Source organism: Cnephaeus nilssonii, assembly GCF_951640355.1.
Source record: "Cnephaeus nilssonii genome assembly, chromosome: 17".
In the NCBI taxonomy this organism is placed as follows: domain Eukaryota; kingdom Metazoa; phylum Chordata; class Mammalia; order Chiroptera; family Vespertilionidae; genus Cnephaeus; species Cnephaeus nilssonii.
In genome coordinates this window covers 2,408,876-2,432,334 of record NC_137088.1, presented here as the reverse complement: position 1 = coordinate 2,432,334, position 23,459 = coordinate 2,408,876, and the positions used below count along the sequence as shown (strand labels likewise).

Below are 23,459 nucleotides of genomic sequence, written 5' to 3'. Positions count from 1 at the left end.
CAGGGGCCTGGCTGGGGACTCTGGGCTTGGGGAGCAGTAGCGCCCCCTTTCAGCACCGTGACAACCGCCCCTTCCTCCCGCGTCTTGGCGGGCGGGCTGGGGCCAGGCTCCCTGAGCTCCCTGTGGTCCGCAGGGCAGAGGCCTGCGGGCACCCCGCCCCCACTGGTGAGGTGTTTTCGCTAGAATCACAGCAGCTGCGGCTGGAGGCCGCTTCCCAGGAAGAGCAGCGCCTCTTCCAAGAACTCCGGTGGGGGGGGGGGGGGGCAGAGGGGGGGAGGGGGGAGTTAATTTTAAACCAGCCTTCACCGCTTCTCAGGAACTGGTTGCTCAACATGATCTGGCAGGTCCCGGGCAGTGGCAGGCGCCGTGCCAGCTCAGAAGTGGTGGGCGTGGAGGGCACACCCCAGAGGGGGAGCCCGGTGACCTTGAGGGAGTAGGTCCCTGTCCTTGTCCACGAATCAGGGCCGTCACCTCCGACCCGCACCGACCCAGCCGGACTGGCCGGGGTGTGGGGTGGGTGACTCCCTCTGTCCTAACCAGGCAGGTGATGTTATCACCGACGAGAAGCCCGGGGCGGGGCCTGCCAAGGGCCCCAAGACTCCCTGTCCCGTCCCCACTGCCCTGCGCAGAATCTGCCACTCCTGCCCCCTGGCCGGTCCCTCCGGAGGCTGTCTGATGAAGGCCTGCTCTGAGGCCAGAGTAAGGCCTGTGCCATTAGCCTGTGGATGGGACCCTTGGAATCAGGCCAGCGGGGATGGGGGAGGGGGGTCCCAGGCAAGCTGGCCGAAGCTCTGGGCCCACGGAGGGAGGTGGCCTCGCCGGGCCTGCCCCGAAGCTGCCCGGAGGCAGAGCGCCTTCGATCTGCTGTCCCCTCCCCCGTGTGGCCACCCCTCCCAGCTGACCGCCGGGCCCACCTCCCAGGGTCAGGTCCCTGAAAAGCTCCTCCCAGGACAGCCCCTCCTCCACCTCCACCAGCTGCCCGGTGAGACCCCAGCAGCCTGGCGAGGCCTCTGTTCTCGGAAAGAATCCTGAGCGGCCACTGCCAGGAGCCCGAGTTCTCGGAACTGGCACCGCGGGGAGAGGGGAGGCTTCTCGGAACGTGCAGGCTCCGGGGGGGAGAGGCTCAGAGGACGGGCACTGACCTGGTGGAGAGGGAGGGGGTGCTAACACCTCAGCTTGGGTCGCTACCTCCAGGAAGCCCTCCTGGACTGCAGGTGCCTCCTTAGACACCCATCTCGGCAGCAAGTCTGCTGGGTCCTTCTAAGGGCTCTGCCAGCACAGGCCCAGGTCTGGCACGGCTTCTGCGGTTCCCAGCGTCCAGCCGAGGGGCAGGCACAGAGTGGACAGCCCGATGGGGGGCGGCGGGTGGGGGGGGGCGGCCTAGGGACGTAGTTCATGGGCGCCCTTGTGCTCTGCAGCGCTGGTTCTCTGGGCCCGAGGCCCCCGCAGCGGGTGGGAGTGCGCCTCCTCCACCGGAGGCCGGTGCCTGGCCAGGTCAGGCCGGCCTTGCCCGGAGAGCCCCTGCCCGGGGAGCACTGGACCTGGAGCCCACCCCACCGGGTGGCATAGCTGCGGCGGCATCTACGGCTGGGCTGCGGGGGACACCGGTGCCTGCCACGGGTGGCTCCGGAGCCAGGCCACCTGTGGGACGAGCCAGTCACATCCTCTCTGAGCCACTCTCCAAAGTGGGGACACGCGATCACTCGCCTTCTGGAATCGTGGCGAGGAGTCGATGTGTAGATTTGGCGATTTTCCCTTCTCCTTGGGGTCTCCTCCCGCCCCCCCTCCAGCTCCCTCCTGGCCGGGGTCCCTGTTGACACAGCCTACCCCCTCTGGTCCTGAGAGAAGTGAGCAGTCCCCGGCTCTCACAGGAGCGCGGGCCCGCGGTACAGGATCGAAACCTTGAACAATTACACATGAAGCTACAAACTGCGGAAGAAGTATGTGCTCACCTCCTCCGCAACAAATGAACGTTCACAACAATAAACATCTGCAAATCTGTGGGTTTCATATGTCTGAAAGTCACATAAAAGTATAAGAGAAAACCAAATATCAAAAGTGATTGAACTTGATTATTGCTCATGCCCAGGTGTTCAGTGATGTTAGGTAAGAAATAAAGACGGGCCGGGCCGGCGTGGCTCAGTGGTTGAGCATCTACCTAAGAACCAGGAGGTCATGGTTGGATTCCGGTTCGGGGCACATGCCCGGGTTGCTGGCTCGACCCCCAGTGTGGGGCGTGCAGGAGGCAGCCAATCAATGATTCTCTCCCATCACTGATGTTTCTATCTCTCTCTCCCTCTCCCTTCCTCTCTGAAATCAATAAAAATATATTTTTTAAAAAGAAAGAAATAAAGACATGCCTAATACGTAAAGTATTATATATTTATTCTGTAGTATTCACTGTTCTCGCTTTTATTCCAGAAAAACTATTATAATGTTGTTATAAATCAAGATTTTCACATCATTACTACTGTATTGAAGGTGATTTAAAAGACTCAAACAAAATATTATATTCAAAGATCACAAAACAAAAATCAAATCTAATTTACTATATTAAAATCTTAAAGTATTAAAAATATAGTTCAAAAATGGATTGTTAAAATAATCAAAATCAGTAAAATTAAAAAGCAACATACAAACTTTAAGTTATCACAAACTAAGGTCAAATTCAAATTAAAAAGATTTGAAATTAAAACTTTAACTTGTTGAAGTCTTTATTAGCTGTTAGATGTTTTTATAGAAATAAGACCTTCCCGGTTCACATTCGAATCCTCTGGGAACGTGGAGGCGGGCGCACAGCCTCCCTGCAGGCCCCGGGGCCCGAGTGGTGTCATCGCCAGCGCGTGCTGGGGTTTGTCTGACACGTGCCAGCGCGGAGTGTCACATCGCCCGTGATGGGGATGCCCGTGTGTTCTTCGGCCCCTTTTCCGTGAACTGATGGTGTGTTTGTGATGCGTTCCCCAGAGCAGGCCCCAGGCAGAGTGCGGGCAGGTCCCAGCAAATGACGCTGGAACAATCTGGAAGAAAATAAAGTCCAGTGTCTTCCTCACGCGGGCACCGACCATAACTCCGAGATGGACTAAGTATTAAAATACTAGAGGCGCAGTGCAGCATTCGTGCATGGGGGAGGGGGGTCCCCCTCAGCCCGGAATTGCACTGATCATCTGGGGGCAGCTCCTGTGTTGAGCGTCTGCCCCCTGGTGGTCAGTGCGCGTCATAGCGACTGGTCGTCCGCCGTTGGGTCGATTGGCATGTTAGCCTTTCATTACATAGGATGATGACTGAGCCCTGAGAGTCCTGTAGCGCACCTCCCCGGCGCACGGCACTGTGGATTCTGGGCCAGGAAACCTTTCTCCCTGCCTGCGCCTCCCCTGCGTGATTTGCTGGGCGGGTCTGGAGCAAGGAGAGTCACGTCAGAAACCCACTGGGTGTCCTCTCCCCGTCCTGGGGGTCCCCAGAAGCAGCCTCTGGGACAAGGATCCGAATAGGGTAGCTCGTTGGGGAGGTAACGCCGAGGCAACGCTCCATGGTTCTCTCCCGCGTCTGTTCACTTGCCGGCAGAGGCACCCACTGCCCTTGTTCCGAACAGCCCAGTAAGGGTGATTGTCTTCGAAGGGAGAAGTGACATCTGCCTCCGGGGAAAAGGGCAGGTTTATTTACTGTCCAGCACAATAAAGGTGGGGCAGGCTTGCTTGTGGCCCATTATAAGAGATGTGGGTTCCCTCAGCTCAGGGCTCCTCTCCGGCAGTGCAGCCCTCTCCATGTGCAAGCCTCCTCGGGCCTTACTGAGTCGCCCTGTGGGGACTGGGCTCGGGGATGTGGTGCAAGAAGATGCTGACCCCCTGCGCACTGCTGCTCCTGGGAGGAGACGCGGACCCTTGTTTCTGAGCCGGGAGTCTTGTGTTGTCTGCCAGCATCCTTGGGGAGATGGCAGGCTCACCTGTTAGCTTGCAAGTTGAGTGAAACCTCAGCACCTTCCCGAGAGGAGAGGGACCGTGAGGCGGAAGGAAATGCAGCCGAAGCAGGTGTGTTGTGAGGGGTCCCCTCTGTGGGCAACTGAGGCTCGGTCATCAGTGGAGAGCCGGTACAGGACGTGAGGAAGGGGTGAGGAAGCTGGGGCGTATGTCCACCCACTCCCACCCGGCACTGGCCCAGCTGCTCCCAGGGGTGAGCTCCCTGGCACGCTGGGCCCCTGTCGCAGGGAAGGCAGGCTGGGCATCACGGCTGCTGGGCAGGGACTTGAGCGCACGGGGATGTGAGCTGCTTGGGACTCGCCGAGCTCTGCGGGCTCCGTGGGAGCAGGGCCTTATCTGAAAACCACCCACCCCCGGGGCCTGGCAAAGTGCCAAGCAGATAGTGCTGGAGTGCGTGCCACGCGGCCCGAGGATAAGGGCCTGTGCGCCCGCCTCTCCCCTCCACGGGGCCTGAGCTGCCGATGGGCCGGGTCTGTGTCAATTGTTCCTTCCTACGCCCGCACCCTGGGGCAGGCCTGGCGCTCAGCAGAGGTTTGTTGCAGAAATGACGCCAGGAAATAGGCGACTCTGCGTCCCCCAGGACTGACGACCACCCTGAACTAGAGGAAGGCTGTGACCCAAACCCGCAGCCGCACCCCAGCGAGGCGCCGAGGCCCCCGACACACGCAGGAAGCAAGATACAAGCGCTCTGGCATCACCGGTTTTCCATCGCATATTGAGCGCGTTAGCCGAGGTCGTAGCCAAGGAAAATAAAGGAGAACTGTAGCCCTGGCTGGTGTGGCTCAGTGGGTAGAGTGTCGGCCTGTGGACTGAGGCGTCCCGGGTTCGATTCCGGTCAAGGGCACGGAACTCGGGTGCAGGCTCCCAGCCCTGGTCAGGGCGTGCAGGAGGCAGCCCATCGATGCGTCTCTCTCACATCAGTGTTTCTCTCTGTCCCCCCCTCTCCCTCACACTCGCTCTAAAAATCAATGGAAAAAAACATCCTCGGGTGAGGATTTAAAATAAATTAATTAATAAGAAATATATACATTATGTTTACCGGTAAAAGTTCAGTGTCAAAATTCCAAAAGAAGCGGAGAACAACAGATCTAAGAGGAACCACAGTGGCCAGTTATAGCGCAAACCACAGGCATGAGGAGCTTGCCCAGGCCCAGCGAGAACACGCAGGCATGTCTCCGTGTGCTCCATGTCTCTGTGTGCTCTGTGTGCTCCGTGTCTCTGTACACTCCGTGTCTCTGTGTGCTCCGTGTCTCTGTGTGCTCCGTGTCTCTGTGTGCTCCGTGTCTCTGTGTGCTCCATGTCTCTGTGTGCTCCGTGTCTCTGTACACTCCGTGTCTCCGTGTGCTCCGTGTCTCTGTGTGCTCCATGTCTCCATGTGCTCCGTGTCTCTGTGTGCTCTGTGTCTCTGTACACTCCGTGTCTCCATGTGCTCCGTGTCTCCGTGTGCTCCGTGTGCTCCATGTCTCCATGTGCTCCGTGTCTCCGTGTGCTCCATGTCTCCATGTGCTCTGTGTCTCTGTACACTCCGTGTCTCTGTACGCTCCGTGTCTCTGTGTGCTCCGTGTCTCCATGTGCTCCGTGTCTCCGTGTGCTCCATGTCTCCATGTGCTCCGTGTCTCCGTGTGCTCCATGTCTCCATGTGCTCCGTGTCTCTGTACACTCCATGTCTCTGTACGCTCCGTGTCTCCATGTGCTCTGTGTCTCCGTGTGCTCCGTGTCTCCGTGTGCTCCGTGTCTCCGTGTGCTCCATGTCTCCATGTGCTCTGTGTCTCTGTACGCTCCGTGTCTCCATGTGCTCCGTGTCTCCGTGTGCTCCGTGTCTCTGTGTGCTCCGTGTCTCTGTGTGTTCCGTGTCTCCATGTGCTCCGTGTCTCTGTGTGCTCTGTGTCTCTGTGTGCTCCGTGTCTCTGTGTGCTCCGTGTCTCTGTGTGCTCCGTGTCTCCGTGTGCTCCGTGTCTCTGTGTGCTCTGTGTCTCTGTGTGCTCTGTGTCTCTGTGTGCTCCGTGTCTCTGTGTGCTCCGTGTCTCCGTGTGCTCCGTGTCTCTGTGTGCTCCGTGTCTCTGTGTGCTCTGTGACAGCAGACGCTGGGTAATAACCTGGGAGGAGAGCAGCAGCGGGGCTCACTGTCTGTGGGGCGCAGGCCTGTGCAGCCAGGGCGGGGAAGCGAGCGTGGGAACTGCGAGCCGCCGCCTCCCGGCTGAATTTTGCCCTCCTGCCCACCCCCCCCCCCCCCAGTACCCACCAAACCTTCCCCGAGGCCCCAAGCCAGGTGCACAGGCAAGGCCCTGATGTCCCCCACCCCCACCTCCACCCTGAGCTGGTCAGCTGCGCACAGGCCGGCTGGTCCAGGGGTGGGTGGCTGTGACCATTCCGGAGACTCGGCACGGCCAGCAGCTGCGGCTCTGACAGTCGGGGGTGGGGAGCGATGGGCTCAGAGCCACGGGGGGCAAAGGCTGCCTCTCTGCCCCCCCCCCCGACCCGGTGGGAGGGAAGCGCTCTACGAAGGAGCAGAGACCATTTAGTGAGAGGCAGCACCCAGCACACGCGAGGGCTCCCTCCACCTTGTCCGGCCCCACCTACCCCCCAAACATAGCAGGGGGGGCCCAGCACACAGTCGAGGGGAGCTCGGAACAAACAAAACAGGGGGTGGCAAACCCCGAGGGCCGATGGGCCCCGAGGGCCGTGTTCCAGGCCTCCTCTGCCCTCCGAGGGCACACAGGGCCTTGCTGGGCCTTCAGGGAAGAGCAGGGCGGGGGGGGGGGGGGGGCAGGTGGCGTCACCCGCAGAGGTGCTGTGCCCTCCACTAGCTGGGTGTGGGGGGTGCAGCGGGGTGGGGGGTGGGGAGTGGGGGGAATGGAAGAGTCTGAGGTCTGGGCTGGCCTGGGCGTGGCTCCCACTGTTTCAGCCTCAAAGGACCCTCCACCCCCAGCCTAGGGCTTCAGGGGCCCATATTATGTGTAGCAGGTGGGTGAGCAGAGGGGGGTAGCAAGGGGGACCCTCCCACTGCTGAGGACCCAGCCTAACCCAGCCACTCCTTAGAGGCCTGAGCAGGTGCCCCGTCCGGGTCCATGCGTTCCTCATGGGCCGGGCCCCACCTGAATCCCCCCCACCTCTTCCCCCCACCCCCACCCCCTCCCGCCTGGCTTACAGCCGGTGCTCAGTGCTGTGGGGAGTGAAGGGCGGGGATGAAGGGGAGAGAGGACCTCAGTCACTGGGGAGGCCCCTCAGCGAGGGTGTCGGCAGGAAAAGAGGGCTGGTCCCCGATGCCTGTCCTCGTGTGACCCTGAACCGGCCCCACCCGGCCCCAGAGGAGGCGAGGTGCTGGGCTCCTGGCGGTGACTCAGCGGAAGGAAGACAGGAAGGGGGGGCGGGCCGGCGCGGGCCCTGGGGCTTTGCTTCTCTTTTCCAGAGCACAGCAAGTTCCCAGAAAGGAAAGCACTGGAACCGCAGCAAGCCCGGCTCTCAGGGCGCCGGTTCCCCAGGCCCACGGAGCCCCTCGTCCCTGTCCTCTGCACGGGGACTTCTTCCCAGCCCCAGACCAGCGCTGGGTGCCCGACGGTCCGCACCAGAGCCAGGAGTGGGTCGGGAACTCAGACTTTCCAGGAGCCTGCGGCCCAGACTCGCTTGCTGGGCCACGCCTCTGGGTGAGAGGAGACTCTGGGAACCTCCAGGATGCGTGGGGATGGAGCAATCAGGGCGGGCTTCCTGAGAGAGGCAGAGGCTACCTGCACCAAGGACCTGAGGGAGGGCATCCTCAGATGCCCCACAGGAGTGCCTTCCCCCCCTGCCCTGCCCTGCCCTCCCCTCCCTCCTTTCTTCCTGTCTCGCTCTCTCTTCTTCTTTCATATACTTCACTGCTGAGGAAAGCCCAGGTGAAAACACCACACACAGACTCGAAGGGGCACACCGCCCAATCAGGCCGCATCGGTCCTCCCGCGTGTCCAGAGCTTGAACTAAAGCTCCCCCCGGCCCCTGTGGAGAGAGGGGCGCAGGGAGGCCTCCGGACACGCTGCCTCCAGCAGGAGCCGCCCGGTGACCTGAGCCTGAGGTCCCCGCCCAGCGCGCACCGCTGTTCTCCCTGAGCCACTTCCGCCAAGCGAGTGCTGAGGACTGGAACTTAGGAAATACATTTACGTTTAAGATGCTGCTTTTATCTTTTTTTTTTTTTAAACACATATCTGAGTTCCACAGGAAACTCACTTTGCAAGAGCAGAATCCAGCCCGCCAGCGTGGCTCAGGGGCTGAGCACCGACCTATGAACCAGGAGGTCACGCTTCTATTCCCGGTCAGGGCACGGGCCCAGGTGGCGGGCTTGATCCCCAGTGGGGGGCGTGCAGTAGGCAGCCGATCCATGATTCTCTCATCACTGATGTTTCTCTCTCTCCCTCCCCCTTCCTGTCTGAAGCCAATAAAAATACAATTTTAAAAAAGAAAAAAGAAAGAGCGAACTCCAGGGCTCTGGGGCCGGGCGGGCTGGAAGGGCCGCTTTCTGCGCAGGCCGAGGGGGCGCGGTCAGCTCCGGGCAGAGGAGCGCCTTCCGAGGGTGTGGGCGCCTCCCGCCTGGGCACCTGGAGCACCCCCTGGACAGGACCTGCGGGCTTCCGGCCCCGGGCTGCGTGTGAGATGGGACTCACCTCACCACTCGTCTGCGAGTGTCCCCCCCACATCCCGCGTGGTTCAGGGTTCAGGTTCAGGGTTCGGGCTCTGGAGGAGGCTGCACACAAATGAAAGAGACTAGAAAATATTAATTTGGAAATATTGGGGACCAGGCGGGAGCCCAACTCAAGGGGAAGGACTCCACCCCGCTCTGGCCTCTCGATCCCTTTTATTAAGACTATGGGATACACACATAGCCCTTAGGCAGGCAATTCCAATAATAGCCAATCAGCAAGGATTTATATAAAACTAAAAGGTGGAAGTTGCTTTAGCTAACATTGTCTCAACTAGACAGTGGTTGACCGAAACCAGTTTGGCTCAGTGGATAGAGCGTCGGCCTGCGGACTGAAAGGTCCCGGGTTCGATTCCGGTTAAGGGCATGTACTTTGGTTGCAGGCACATCCCCAGTGGGAGGTGTGCAGGAGGCAGCTGATTGATATTTCTCTCTCATGGATGTCTCTAACTCTCTATCCCTCTCCCTTCCTCTTTTCTGTGAAAAAATCAATAAAATATATTTAAAAAATAAATAAATAAACAGTGGGTGGTTGGCTCTGACCTTTCAGAGCTTCAAGGTTGACCAGCCTTCCGGGTTCCTTGCCCACGCCTCCCTACTAGTGAGGACCACGGGCGGCTTCCGACACCCGCCAGCTGAGAACTGGAGCTGGGCTCTGCCAGTCCCACCCACAAGCGGAGCTCCTCAGAGCCTCCCGCCAGGGCTCTGCCCGCCCCTCCGCTGGGCCTGGGAGAGGTCGGTGCCCCGGGGCAGCTGGGAGGGGGGGAAGCTCGCTCTGCTTCATGTCAGGTGCTTTCGGATTCGCCACTGGCCCCTTTGCCCTGGAACCCAGGGGGCTCCGGGGGCCTGGGGGTAGAGGCCCCCTGGGAATTGAGCCCCGGGCTGCAGTGGCCTCAGCCTTGTGGCCTGCTCACCCCCTTCCCGCTGGGTTGTCAGAGGGGCTCAAACCCCAACATGGCCACCGCCTGGGTGTGTGCCGTTGGGCAACTCAGTCTCTTCCTCTGTCTAGCGGCCGAGGAAGGCGCCCTGCCGGGCGGGCAGAGGTCCGTGCAGAGTGCGCGGCCCTGGCTCCAGCTTGTCCGCGGAGGCCTGCTTCCTGCTCGGACGGTCCAGGCCTGGGAGAGGCACCCCCCCCCCCCCCGGGCTGCCTCTGGGCTGTCCCCACGTGGTCACATCTGACTCTAGGCCCCCTCCCTGCCCTGCCCCTGCCTCTGGGCTGTCCTGAGGGCACCCCACACTCTCAAGCCCCTGATGTCCCCTCATGTGGAGTGGGGTCCTGGTCCCAGCCTGGACGGGGCAGGGTCTAAGGTTCCAGTTGGCCACTTGCGCCGTGGGGACCATGAGGCTGAGAATCGCAGGAGTGACCCAGGTCTATCCCAGCCGCTCAGCCCAGTGCAGGCCTGCAGCAGGGGCTGGCCATCCTGGTGGCCGGAAGGAGCCAGACCGCCCCAGCTCACACGGAGGGGCAGGTCCGTCAGCTCAGCTGTGGCACCTGCTCACCCTCCATGCCCAGGGGGGCTGGGCCAGCCACATGGCTCCGGGGGGCCAGGACCAGCTTGTGTCCAGGCTCTGAGAGTCTCTGAAGGTGCGGGTGACCCCGGGCCTGCCTCTCCGGGGCCCACCCCGGCCGCCTTCCCGTTGTCTCACTCCAAGAATTGCCCAATGCTGCCCCAGGTCAGACATCCGGGGCGGGGCCTGGCAGCTCGGTGTCCAGGTTGCGGAGGGTCACCCCCCACGCCCCCGTCTTGCCTCTCGGAGGAGAAGTGTTCAAGGCGCCTGTCCTGCACCTCGAAGCTCTTCCAGCCGCTGCCCACTTCGTTCCCACTCCAGAGCCACATCCGCCTCCTGCGTTTGCTGCAGCAGCGCGGCGCTCCGGGCCACAGGGGGCGTCCGTTTCCTCCGGCGGCCGCCAGCAGGTGCGGCTGCGCACAGCACGCAGTTATCCCCTCGAGGCGCTGGAGGAGGACCGAGTCCGGTCAGCGGCTGCAGTCAGGGGCGCAGGCCTGCATCCTCTCTGGAGGCCCCGGGGAGAACCCGTCCCGTCTTTCCCGGCACCTGGAGACGCGCTCCATCCACGGCCTCTCCTCCAGCCCATCCCACCCTCACATCTCCTCCCGCTCTGACCCTCCCTCCCTCTCCCAGGACCCTGTGGTCACACCGAGCCCCTGAACGCTCTGACCCTCCCTCCCTCTCCCAGGACCCTGTGGTCACACCGAGCCCCTGAACGCTCTGACCCTCCCTCCCTCTCCCAGGACCCTGTGGTCACACCGAGCCCCCGAACAGTCGGGATCATCGCCCACCTCCAGCTCTTTGTGCAGGGAGGCCACACTCGGGCGTGGAGATTGGAATGTGGGCACCGTGGGGGCCGCAGGAGCGCAGGGCTGCTGCGCCAGTCCCAGGCCCCGTCCCGAGGGCTGGCCCAGAACCGAGGGGCCAGGAGGGACAATCAGGCCTCTGTTCTGGCCAACACGCTGGCCGGAGGCTGGCTGGGCCCAGCGCTCCAGGAAGCCCGGCGCCGCCCCGTGGACGCCAAGGACAGCCCGTGCTCCCGGCGAGGCCCCGCGCCGACAGCAGGTGCACTCGGTCCTGGAGTGGCCAGGCCTTCGTGGCCTCCGCTCCCTCTGACTGGACTGTGTGAGAGCTGCTGTCGGGTCAGAGATGAGCCCCACGGAAAGTTCCAGCTCGTTCTAGAAAACGCACACACTGAGCGTGGGGTGTGCCAGGCCCCGTGGAGCCCCAGAGGACACAGCCAGGTTTCCAAAGTCGGGCGGACACCCGCGGTGCTGGCGAAGCTTGGGCCAGGGGCTGGCGGGAGAACAGAGGTCAGGCGGTGCCCCAGGAGGCTGCTGGTGGCCGAGCCTGAGGAGTGTGATTCAGCTGGCAGTGGGGGGCCAGGGCGCTGCTGACAGCCGCCTGGGCCGGCGGAGGGAGGGGGGAGGGAGGGAGGGAGGGAGGGAGGGAGGGGGGGGGCAGGCTAGGGAATGGAGCCTGCAGTAAGGCTCCGTCCGGGACAGCAGAGGCGAGTCCAGAAGTGGCCGGGCCAGCGTGTTAAGCAGTTAGAACGTCAGCCTGTGCGCAGAGGTTCACGGTTCGACTCCTGGTCACGGGCACGTATGTGGGTTGCAGGTTTGATCCCAGCCCCTGCTGGGGCGAGTGTGGGAGGCAACCAACTGATGTCCCTCTCCCTCTCCCTCTCTCTCTCACCAGCCCCCCTTCCGCGCTCTTTAAAAAAATCAACGGAAAAATGTCCTCGGGTGACGATTAACAAAACAAACAAAAAGAATCCACAAGTGGCCAGGGATGGACACGCCAGCGCTGCGGTGGCCTGAGCCCGGCCGGGCGGGCCCTGGTCAGCCGGGAGCTTGCTCAGAGCGCCGAGGGCCTGGGGCGGGCCCGGGCCTTTCCCAGCGCCTCTTCCTCCACCAGGCCACCGACCCCACGTGCGGTCGCGGTCACGGGAGCCGGCCGGGGTTCGGGCAGGGATGGGGAGTTCCGGCCCTCGGCCCAGGTGGGAGTGGGTGAGAGCAGCAACCAGACGCGTCCCTCGGAGAAACCCAGGGGCAGCCGGGCGACACCCAACTGGGAGGCGGTCTGTGTGCCCAGCCGTCAGAGGGGACAGACAGACCTGTCGCCCGAGCACCCCATCAGACCCCGGCGCCCTCTGCCCACACGGAGCTCTGCTGAGGGCAGAGCGGGCAGCAGACTCGTCTCTCAGGGGCCACCTCAGCCCCGTGTCCTCCTGTCCCGCCTCCAGGGTGGAAGGAGGCGGCGTCTCTGGCTCCGTCTCTGGCTCCGTCTCCAGGAAGGAGGGAGCGGGGCGGGTGAGCCTGCTTTCCCTGGCTGGAGCCACTGGCTGCTCTGGCCTGGACCTCAGGGCGCTGCGCCCTGGTGAGGAGGGAGAGGGGCTGAGGGGCGACCCGCTGCCAGGCTGCCAGCTTCTTGTGGCTCCAGCTCCAGAGGCGAAGAGAAGTTGAACCCAAGACTGAAACCCCGCCTCCCCGCCCTGCAGTTCCGTGTCTCTGCCTGCTGGTCGGTGCCAAGCACCAGACAGACAGGTGCCCGAGGACGCAGGACCCCCCTGCTCCCTCCGAAGCACGCGGTGGAAACACCCGTGAGAGGGCATCCCAGGCTCACCGCCGCCCAGGAGATACAGCGCGTGGGCCATTTCTCAGGCTCGGGAGCCAAGGCTGAGGGCGGTGAAGGCATCTGCCCAAGGTCACATGCTGGCGAGGGGCGGAGGCCGGGACCTGCCCCCAGGCCGGCGTGGCTCTGACATGGAGCTCCATGTCCAAGGCCCCCCCCCCCCCGCCCCCCGGGCCAGCGGCTGCGGCTGGAGGCCCCGCCCTGCCCGTCCACTTGGCTGGGCCTCTTTCCCAGGGGGTCAAGCCTTTCGGTTTCTGGGAAGGACGCTGTCCCCAAGGGGCTCCTGCCCAGCGACCTCAGCGGTCCCTAGCTGCCATCTGCATCAGTATGCCTGGGGCCACGCTTGCCAAGGCCTTCCCGCCCCTCAGCGATGGGCCTGTGGCCAGGAGCGCGAGCTTCCGGAGCCAGCACCAGCCGAGGTGTGGCCCCAGCTGGGGGACAGGGGACACCGACTGCTGGTCAGGGAAGCCAGCGCACAGGAGGGGAAGGCAGCGCTGGTGAGGACCCGGCGGGCAGAGGCGGAACACAGGGGCACAGGAGGCCAGAGCCTCGCTCGGCTGTGCCCGCCCAGCCTCCCCAGGATCCTTCCGGAACAGCCATGAAGTGGAGTCCCTGCCCAGGGAGTGGGCAGTCGGATGCCAGCTACACACTCCGCCTCTGACAGAGTAAAGGGAGGCCGCCCTGGCTCTGGCCCTGGGACCAGAAGAGCCAGTCTCCAAGTCGCCACCCCAGGTCCCACTGCAAGACCATCCCAGAACCCAGCACCCTGCTCCCGGAGGATGCTGCCCACCCGCCACGGGCACCAGCGGCCAGGCCCTTGCAGGCACTGGGAGGGAGGGAGGGGAGTGCGATGGGATGAGCCAGCCTGGCTGCCGAGTCCCTCTGAACCCCCTGCTACGGGCCCCACCAGCACCTGCCAACCCGCAGGTTCCCGTCACAGTGGACAGCGCTGGGCTCCAGGCCTCCTGGCAGCCACGAGTCTGCACAGGCCAGAGCTGGGGGAGGTCACACCGGGGTCTGCACAGACCAGAGCTGGGGGAGGTCACACCGGGGTCTGCACAGACCAGAGCTGGGGGAGGTCACACCGGGGTCTGCACAGACCAGAGCTGGGGGAGGTCACACCGGGGTCTGCACAGACCAGAGCTGGGGGAGGTCACACCGGGGTCTGCACAGACCAGAGCTGGGGGGAGGTCACACCGGGGTCTGCACAGACCAGAGCTGGGGAGAGGTCACACCGGGGTCTGCACAGACCAGAGCTGGGGGAGGTCACACAGGGGTCTGCACAGACCAGAGCTGGGGGGAGGTCACACCGGGGTCTGCACAGGCCAGAGCTGGGGGGAGGTCACACAGGGGTCTGCACAGACCAGAGCTGGGGGGAGGTCACACCGGGGTCTGCACAGACCAGAGCTGGGGGAGGTCACACCGGGGTCTGCACAGACCAGAGCTGGGGGGAGGTCACACCGGGGTCGGCAGGGAAGTGCGGGAGCTCGGTCAGGTGGAGGGCCGAGCCAACCCTCGGAAAGAGCGCTCAGTGCCAAGCCGGCATGCGAGGCAGGAACACCTGGGTGCCGCCGTCCACACCGCCTCCCATGCCACCCACTGGGCGAGGGGTCAGGGAACCACAGACCCTGGTAACAAACGTCAGGCCACCATGTCCGCTCCTTGACACTTTATTGGCCAGCTCTCCCCGCTCCCCAGCTGTTCCACCAGAGACGCTGAGCCGCTGCTCTGGCCCTGCCGGTGGGACCGAGCCAGCCTGGGCACCTGGGTCCCTCAGCTCCGGAGCTGGACTGGGGGTGCCCTTGCTCTCTGCTGCCCGTGAAGGAAGGCACCCCTACCCTTCCTTTTGCCCAAGTCTCCTGAAACGGAGAGCAGGGCGCCCAGAGCCGCGGGAATGTGCCAGCACCGGCGCTGGAAGGCACCCCCTCTCCAGGGAGCAGTCCAGGAGGACGTGTCATCCGGGCGCTCCGGCAGGCTGGGGCGCTGGCCAGGCGTCCACAGGGCAGGCACCCTGCGGCCCAGACCTCCGGATATGCAGGAACCGGGGCCTAGGGCACAACAACAAGGGGCCAGTCACTGCCTGGGCCCGGGGAGGAGCAGGGAGTGGGAACAGCACGCTGACGGAGCCGATGTGCCCGGAAGGACCAGCGGCTGTGGGGCTGGGGGAGGGGCGCCTCACCTCCCACAGAAGTCCCTGCGCACAGCCACGAGCTCGAGGGACAGGCCCGGCTGGCTCTGAAGCCAGCTGCCGACCAGCTCGGGGTGTCTGGGGTCCACTTCTAGGAAGAGGCTTCTATGGGGAGAAAAGGGCCAGCTCAGCCGGGCAGGGCTCATGGCCACCAGGGCAGGCGCAGGACCCGCTAACCCAGGGACCCGTCCCCTCCCTACCCAGAGTCCTTCAGGAGCCGAGGGGCCAGGGCCAGGAGGTGCAGGATGATGTCCATGCCCTTCTCCCCGCCATCCAGGGCTGCTGGGTCTTCGTAGCTGAGGGGAGCAGGGGGGTGAGAGCGGACAGGAGCGTGGGGAAAGTGTGCAAGAGCTGAGCAGAGCCTTCACGAAGGGGCCCGTGCACCTACACGCTGGGCTGAGAGCAACGACTGAAGGCCCAGAGGAGGGGCCCAGATGCCGGCAGCTCCAGCTCCCCGATGTCCCACAGGCAGCGCACACCAGGCAGTGCCCCGGGCATGAGCCTGTCTCCCCACAACAGGCTGCTCCTATTCTGGGTCTGGGGAGGCCTGGGGCTGGCCCTGCCCACCCTGGGAGCCTGGGGAGGGGAGCCAGCACCCTGACCCACTGCCGCTGCCCATGTGGGGCCTCTTGGGCTGCCCCCGGCTCTCAGCCCATTGGAGAGCAGGATGGCTCAATGCAAAGCCGCAAGTAGCTTTGGTCTCAGCTTTCCTGCTAAGTCCCCCATGACCTTGGACAAGGCGCCTTCCCCCTCTGGGCCTCAGTCTTCTGTGAAACGAGCACCTTCGATGCATTCTGTGCTGTCTGACCCTGCACTGTGTCACCGCCGAGCCCTCCACGGCCTGCAAGGCTCGGCCACCCCTTTCAGAGGCAGGAAACTGAGGCTCAGAGGCCAGGGGTCTTCAGGAAGGCAGAAGCCAAACCCAAGAGGGCCTGTGGGCTATGGAGTGAGCTCTCTTCCACCACCGGCACCTTTCAGCCTCTCCTCCATCCCCCGCCCCCCACGGTGGTCCTCCAGGGCAGACCCATCCCGCTCGCCCCCAGGCCGGCCCCGGCCCCCACCCCGCACCTGCGGATCTCAGGGGCCAGCTGCTCCATGTCCTGGCGGAAGACGTAGGGAGGGTTGCTGACGAGCAGGTCCACGGGGCCCCAGGGCAGAAGGTGTGCCCAGCTGTCCTCTGTGGTCCGGGGAAGACAGCAGAGTGGGAGGTCAGAGTGGAGCCCGCCCACCACCATGCCCCTTGGTCATCCCTCTCCCTGAGCCTATCTCTGCATCTGATAAGCCAGACTTGCAGGTCAGTGCCCAGCCCCCAGCCTGCGGGGCCTGGGCCAGGGGTGACAGAGGGGCACCCAAGTATTTCGGTCTTAAAGGATTTCTCTTGAGCTTCTGCTTATCTCTTGACAACAATGCAAGCGATAGATAACATTAGGGATTTGGAAGATAAGAAAAACCCCAGGGCTGGTCCCCTCCAGGGTCAGGTCAGCCCAGGAGGCAACAGGCAAGGATTGGTCTGATACCCCTTGTGTGCATGAGTGTATGCATGTGTGTGTGCATGTGTGTACATGCATTTGTGTGTGTGTGTGTGTGTGTGTGTGTGTGTGAGAATAGTGTTGGGAAGCCTCCCCCAGCTCTGCAGACTGCCTCATCCACCAGCAGCACCTGTCCGCAGGACCCCACCCAGGGAAGATGGGTGGGGAAGGTACCTAAGGTCACATCGAGGGGGGCGATCCGAATCCTGTCCAGCAGCTGAAGCCTGGAGAGATGGGAAGGCGTGAGCACAGGGCGGACGCCTGCCCGTGGCTACGAGGCCTGGGAGGAAAGCCCTGCCCGGACTGTGAGACACCCGGGGCCCACGATCCACTGTACCCCCTGGGAGCCAGCGGGCTGCCCCAGTGCCTCCCCCTTCTCGGGAGGGGACATCGGTGGGTTTGTTACCTGAACAGGGGCTGAGACCAGGCCCTAGCCCGATGCCCCGCACCCTGACCTTCCGGTCCCCCAGCCCGCCTACCTCTGAGCGTTCTCACGGGCCAGGGAGATGGCGGCTCCTGCCTTATCCACAGCGATGACTCGGCTCTGCCCCAAGAAACAGTGAAGGGCACATGGGAGGCAGGTGCTGGGAGAGGCCAGGCCCGGGGACCGCAGCCGCACCAACCCCGGCCAGAAAAGGCGGGAATACCACACCTCTCCCCTCCCCGCTCCAGGGTCCGGCCAGACAGAAGGCATGGGAGGTGGAGGCTGTGACCGCGGCGGGCTGGGCAGCCCTAAGGCTGGCAGCTGCCGCTCCAGTGCTTCTAGCTGAGACAGGGCAGGGCCGGTGAGTGCCAGCCAGTCTCCTGGGGTGGGGAGGGGTGCTGGGGACGCTCACCTGGGGCAGCTGGCTCAGCAGGCTGAGGGAGATGGCTCCCGACCCACAGCCCACCTCCAGGATGAGGGGGCCGCCTTGGGCTCCCACCGCACGGGGATTCTGGGCCACCTCCTCCAGCACCCACTCAACCAGCTCCTGCGAGGCAGAGCGGTCTGGATCAGAGGGGGGTCAGCCCGGCCCCTCGGGGTCTTGGCACAGAGACCAAGCCTCCGGCTGGGAACCCACCCCCAGGAGCAGCGGTCACCTGCCCCAGGGTAGCCAGTCCGAGGCAGCAGAGCCTGGCTGGCGAGCCCGCCTTTCCTGTCCTAGCCCCGCTGCACCGAACGAGCTGTGCTTACGGGGGAGATGACCTGGCTCCAGCAGAGGGGCTCCCCTCAGGCGCCCCCCGCCTGTGCCAAGCCCTGCGGAGACTTGGGTGCCGGCAGCAAGCTGGGCCCACAGCGCTGGGCCTGGCACCGAGCGAGCAGCTGGGGCTGGGGCTGTGGCGGGGCCTGTGGTCTCGGTGGCGAGGCCGTGCGCCGAGCGGCTGGTGGGAGGCCGAGGCTGTCAGGGTGTGAGGCTCTCTGGGTTTCCTGGCCGCAGACAGACCTGCTCTGGCTGGAGAATGACCCCTCAGCCAACCATACCGGCCACCACTTCACAGACACCCCAACCTCAGACACGCCACAATGCGAATGGCCACCCGAGCAGCTGGGAGGCTGACTGTGCCCCTGCCTCTCTCTCACAGACCACAGGAGGGTCCTCTGGCTGTGGAACCACCGGGGGAGCGGGGGGGGGGGGGGGACCACACCCAGGGAGCCCCGACACTCTCTCTTCCTGACCCGGTGAAGGCCTCCCTCAGTGGGAAGGAGGCTCCGGGGGGAGGCCGAGAGCCCAGCCGGTCACAGGCCCAGGGCGCCTTTCCCCGGTGAATGAGGACAGAGTGGGGTGTGGGCAAAGGGGCACGCAGGAAGGAGACGGGGAGCAGGCAGCTGTCAGCTCTGCCTGGAGCCACTGCCTCCACAGGACCCCACCCCCCTCAAGAGGCTGGCCCGGGCCTCAGCAGGACCTGGCGCCACGAGCACCCCTGCTAGGATCACGTCCCTGTGGGGCATCCCAGGACGGCGCACTGCCTCCCTCGAGCCAATCACAGAAAAGGCACCGAGCCTCCCACACCCCGCAGAGCCTCACGCCCAGGCCGGGCGGGAGCGGCTGCACTCGGCCTGGGCGTCTCACCGTACACCCCGCAGGCCGGCCCAAGCCGCCTCCCACCCCAGGGAAAACCCGACCTGTCAGGCCACACGCCTACCACTTGGCATCTCAGACTTCTGCCCCCCTTATCAGAAACCACCCTCCATGGACGGAGAGAATGCAAGCGCCGCGATCCCGCGCATGTACCCGTGCTCCCCACTGCCTGCCACAGGCCACGTCCTCTCAAGTTCTTGGTAAGGCACCCCCCGATGTGGCTTCACACTGGGGTGAACTCAGCAAGTTCTGAGAAATGTCTGTACAGTGAGGCAAGGACTCGGGCTCCCAACCACAGCCCCCCCCCTCTCCCCCTCCCGCTGCACAGAACTGCTCTCTGGCCCAGACCCAGCCAGGAAAGGGGGGCCACAGTGGAGCCGGAAGTCTACACTCAGACCTGTGAGGACATGACTGGGGCCAGGTCAAGCCTAAGGAGACTCAGAGGTCATCATGGAAGCTTCCCTCCCAGACCCTGACCCTTGGCAGCTTCAGGGAACCATGAGTGACCTCCTGGCCACAGGGCCTCCCAAAAGCCTGCAGGTAGCAGGCCACACCCTACTCTGCCTCAGCACCCCTTCCCGGCTCAGCCAGTCCCATGTGGGACAGGCCCATGGAGTTTATGGGGCCCTGACTGGGGAGTCCGGGTGCCTGAGTGCTGCCCCACGCTACCCGCTTCTTCCCACCCCCCTACTCTGCCAGCCCTCAGCAGCCCTGTGACTTCAGCAAGGTCTGAGATTCCTCTGTCCCTGCCCTGACACTGGGCAGTGAGGGGAGGACCTGGCCTCCTCACCGCATGGCGTGGGGGGAGAGGATTTCTGGGCTTGGGGAGAGAGGCTGAGGAGGTGAGGAGGGGCCCTGGGTCCCTGGCTGGACAGGCAGACAAGGCCTGGTCTGTCCCAGGAATGTTTGTGTTTCTAGAAACACCCCCTTCTCAGAACTTGGCACCCTCTGGCTTCCCCACCGGCCCCCCCAGCCCCAGCCCCTGCTCTTTCCTGGTTCCAGCTCTGCCACCCACGAGGACAGAGGGGAGCCCAAGAAGAGTCACAGGAACATCCCGGATCGGGGTGCCTGGCCAAGCGACCCTGCTGGGGCCCCGCTCCCCCGTCCTACCGACTTGAGGGACAGAGGTGATCACTTCACCAGATAGTAAGTCTAAAAGGACCTCGTCTGGAGGCCCAACCCGCTCATCATCTGGGCCCAGAGGGGGCACTGACCTGCCTGGGGTCACACGGCTGTACCAGGCCCCAGACCCCCGGCGAGAGCCCTCCCCACTTTGTCTCCGCCTCCTGAGGACGAGGACGTCTGTTTCCTATGGGTTGGGTAGGCCACTGGCCCGAGGGACAACTCCGAGGGGCACGACAGGCACAGGCGAGGCACTTGGTAGGCAGCACTACTGGGGTTCCCGGAGCCACTGCAAGCCCTGGTGGCTGGGGCGATGGCTGGGATATAAGGACAGTCAAGGAAGCCAGCGGGAGACGGTCCTCTGGGCCCATCTACCCAACCAGCCAGGACACAGCGCTTGGAAGAGCGCTCGCTGCAGGGAAGGATAGCGGCCATGGGGTCCCAGCGCCCTCTGGAGGAAGTCTGGGGCAAGACAAGTGCTCTGAACCCCACACTCCTCCCCATGGGGGCTGTGGGGGTGGGCACACTTACCTCTGTCTCGGGCCGAGGGATGAACACTGGGGGTGCCATCTTCAGACTGAGCCCGTGAAAGTCCCACTCGCCAAGGATGTACTGCACAGGCATCCTGCAGAGGGGCGGGGATTAGAGAGCAGACCGGGACCGAGAGGACACGCCGGGGTCAGGGACAGATCACACTTCCGGCCGAAAGTGTAAGGTAGGGTCACGTCTCCTGGGCCCCGGGATCCTAGCCAAGGCCTTCCCTCACTACCTTCTTCCTATTTATTACCCTGACCCCCCTCCCCTCACTCCCTCACCCCAAACACCTCCCTAGCCCTTGGACACTTTCCTCCTCCCTGATCATGGACTTGGTGGCGCTGGGCGGAGCTGAAGCCCCGCTCCTCACAGAGCCCTCGGGGCCAGCCCACGGGTGCTCACCTCTGCAGTCGGCGGCTGCTCAGCTCCTGGATGCACCGAAGTTGCCAAGGGGTCAGGGGCTTCGACCGAAGTGCTGGCCTCAGGCTCTGAAACTGTCCCACGGGGAAGGTGAGTGGCTGGCTCCCCTGGTCCAGAGGCCCTGGCCCAGGTTTCGTAGGTGGACAAGGCCTATGGGCCCAACACTGGCCACCTGGCCATCCCTGGCCACCGAGCCCGGCACACATTATAATAGTTTGCTGGATGGATGAATAAGTATCTGCCTAAGGCATTCCTCCAGAAAAATGGCGTCACCCTCAGATCAGCACTCTCAGGGGGGCAGAAAAGCCTGCAAGTCCCCTCCCCCAGGACCCCTTCCCCCCAGCCCCCTCTTCCCCAAGGTGCTCTGGCTCCCCCCGCTGGACATCACTGCACTTAACTGTTTTGGCTCCAAGGACATGAGCCGCGATGTACTCACTGGACTCCCGGGGCTCCGGGACGCCCCTCTTCTCAAAGACCGCCGCCCACCGGCTGACCAGCTCTGTGGCACTCCACCCAGCCTGAGGCAGACGGGGTCGCCGGGAACTGAAGGCCCGGCCCAGAGTGCCTCCCCTCCTCCCGGGGCCAGACAGGAGGGCCCGCAGCACTCCACCCCAAAGCTCCATGTCTCCGGGGACGGCTCCCGGAGCACGCCCCAGCCCCCACGTTCCTTGTGATGTCGGCTGCCGAGGATGGTCACTGGCCCCGGCTCGGGGAGAGGCAGCGGTCACAGGCTCTGGCCTTCAGATGTGCTGCCCACCTGGCGGAGGGAAGGAGAACCAGTCCAGCGGCTGAGCTCCCGGGGCCCGCTCCCTCCGACCAGCTGCCCCCGGGCGAGGGCACGCTCTGGCGCTGTCACCTCTGCGACTCGGTTTTAGACCCTCACCCACCTATTCGGTCCTTCTGGTCTTGGCCAGTATGTGTCCTTCACGCTGTTAGCGGAGGTGGGTTGAACCCATAGCTCAGTCCCTGCTGATAAATGGGTCGGGGCCCAGGCGTGGGTGTTGGACAAATCTGTGTGACCCAGAGTAGGCGGCCTTGGGGAAGATCGTCATTTCCGGGTCTCGGTTTCCTTGTCCATAAAATGGGGGAAACAACACCAGTTTTATGACGAGCAGCGTGTTAGTCCGTGAATGTCAAGCGTCTGGGAGCCAGCTCAACAGTCAGAGGGACTCGACATTACACGCTCTGAAGTAATATTACGGGGGGGGGGGGGGGGGGGGGCTGCCTTTGCCTGGGTCCTGCTGTTGATATTTTGCCAGGATTGTCATCGATTTGGACACTGAAATGCCACTCCCCCCAACTTAACCCATAACCCTGAATGGCGGCGTAACTCGCCAGCTAACATGTTGACAGTTTTTGCTCATTTTGCACCTAAGTTAGCACCAACATTTTACCGAAGGTTTTCAGTGATGCCCTTCCCTTTCACAGACCACGGTCCCCACCAGCTCCATCGAGCCTTTCCTAGGTGGCATCTTCAGAGCCAGCAGGGGGGAAGGAGGCTCCGCGAGGGGGCGACTGGCCCAAAGTCACCAGCTAAGAGCTGTCCCGGGCAAGACACAAACCCAGGGCCTCCGGCCTCTGCCCACCGAGCGCCGCGGGGCCTGAAGCCAGGCGCGCAGCTTCCCTCTCGCTCCCGCACAACAACGTCAATGATCCGGGCAAAGTCGCCTCCCCCAGCCCATTTCCCATCATGCACACGGGGGCTTGGGGGGTGAGGTTCTCCGAGGTGCTGCAGTCCTCCCGATCCCCACCTCTAGCGCCTACCTGCCCAAAGGGCTACCCGACCCGCCCGCCGGCCGGGAGAGAAGGCGCAGGGCCCGGCCCCCGGAAGTGCGGGCCCGCGGTGAGCGCCCTCGGACGCCCGGCTTCCGGGTCGGCGCAGCGGAGAAAAGGGCTCGGGTGGATCCCGTCGCCCAGCTCCAGGGTTCCTAGCGCCACTGAGTAGCACCCGAGAGTCCCCCGCGGGCTGTGGGAGAGGCTGTGAACCCCACTCCCACTGCACCCGCAGGCGCCCGAGCGGGAAAGTGCACGGCTGTGGGTGGGGCTGCTCCGTGGGGGGCCGACCTCCCGGAAACACGGCTCCAGCCCGCGGTGACTGCCCCGAGCTGGCGTTTGGGTACCGGGCCCGGCGGCAGGTGGCCAGTCCGAAAGGAGGCGTGTCATCAGCCGGTCCTGGGTTCGAGAGTTGGTGCTAAGTCCAGGGGCGTGGTCTAGCAGAGCCTCCGGGCAGATAGAGCTGCACCTGTGCGGGTCCCAGTGCTGAGGCGGGTACCAATTTGGAGGGCGGGACCCTGGACCCAGGCCGGGACCTGGCGAGGGAGTGGCCCGAGCCATGCGGGGGCGGGGCAGGTGGCGACTGAACCCCAGGGCGGCCCTAGTTCCTCTCGCTCCCGCTTTAGGGTTGGAAGCAGGGGACTAGACACCGCGCGCAGGAGGCCAGGGCTGGGACCGCGTCGTAAGGCTTTGTCCAGGTGCCCGGCCCTCCACGGGCCTCAGTGGCTCCTGTAAAACTCACGGCAGTGTCCGCAGAGTGTGTCCTGCCAACGCCCCTTCCCTCCCCAGAATCTGTTCACCAAACTATTGAACATGCAGTTCCCCGGGCTCCGTCCCGGACCCGGGGAGCCAGCCGCAGGGAATCAATATTTGTAACAAATTACTTCGATGATTCCCCCATAAATTCCTTTGAGAACCTGAGGATGAGAAGGTATCTGAAGGCCGGCCGGAGGAGCTCCGTGGTTGAGCGTTGACCTATGAGCCAGGAGGTCACGGTTCGATTCCTGGTCAGGGCTCATGCCCGGGTTGTGGGCTGGATCCCCAGTG

General features: G+C 63.8%; 1 protein-coding gene across 3 annotated transcripts; it reads right to left on the bottom strand.

Annotated features, from left to right (window-relative positions):
* Positions 1-14,447: 14,447 nt before the first annotated feature.
* Positions 14,448-22,959, bottom strand: HEMK1 (HemK methyltransferase 1, mitochondrial release factors N(5)-glutamine). 3 transcript variants are annotated; one of them, XM_079795757.1, is made up of 12 exons: positions 22,404-22,959; positions 21,527-21,708; positions 21,038-21,396; positions 20,622-20,857; positions 20,217-20,310; positions 17,340-17,474; positions 16,983-17,047; positions 16,678-16,727; positions 16,043-16,151; positions 15,175-15,270; positions 14,966-15,079; positions 14,448-14,834 (listed from the first exon to the last, which is right to left on the bottom strand). In XM_079795757.1, the coding sequence occupies exons 3-12, from the start codon at positions 21,260-21,262 to the stop codon at positions 14,741-14,743; spliced, it is 1,218 nt and encodes a 405-aa protein (XP_079651883.1). In that variant the 5' UTR covers positions 21,263-21,396; positions 21,527-21,708; positions 22,404-22,959; the 3' UTR covers positions 14,448-14,740. The 3 variants fall into 3 exon arrangements, with proteins under 3 accessions (XP_079651883.1, XP_079651885.1, XP_079651884.1); XM_079795759.1 differs by having other exon boundaries at positions 20,622-20,713; positions 22,404-22,940; XM_079795758.1 differs by lacking the exon at positions 21,527-21,708.
* Positions 22,960-23,459: the final 500 nt, after the last annotated feature.

Coding starts and splice junctions, on each gene's coding strand:
- HEMK1 (XM_079795757.1), bottom strand. CDS start 21,262: ATGGAGCTTTGGGGTGGAGTGCTGCGGGCCCTCCTGTCTGGCCCCGGG. Junction 20,858..21,037: donor ATGTCCTTGGAGCCAAAACA/GTTAAGTGCAGT, acceptor TCATCCATCCAG/CAAACTATTATAATGTGTGC. Junction 20,311..20,621: donor AGCAGCCGCCGACTGCAGAG/GTGAGCACCCGT, acceptor GCCCCTCTGCAG/GATGCCTGTGCAGTACATCC.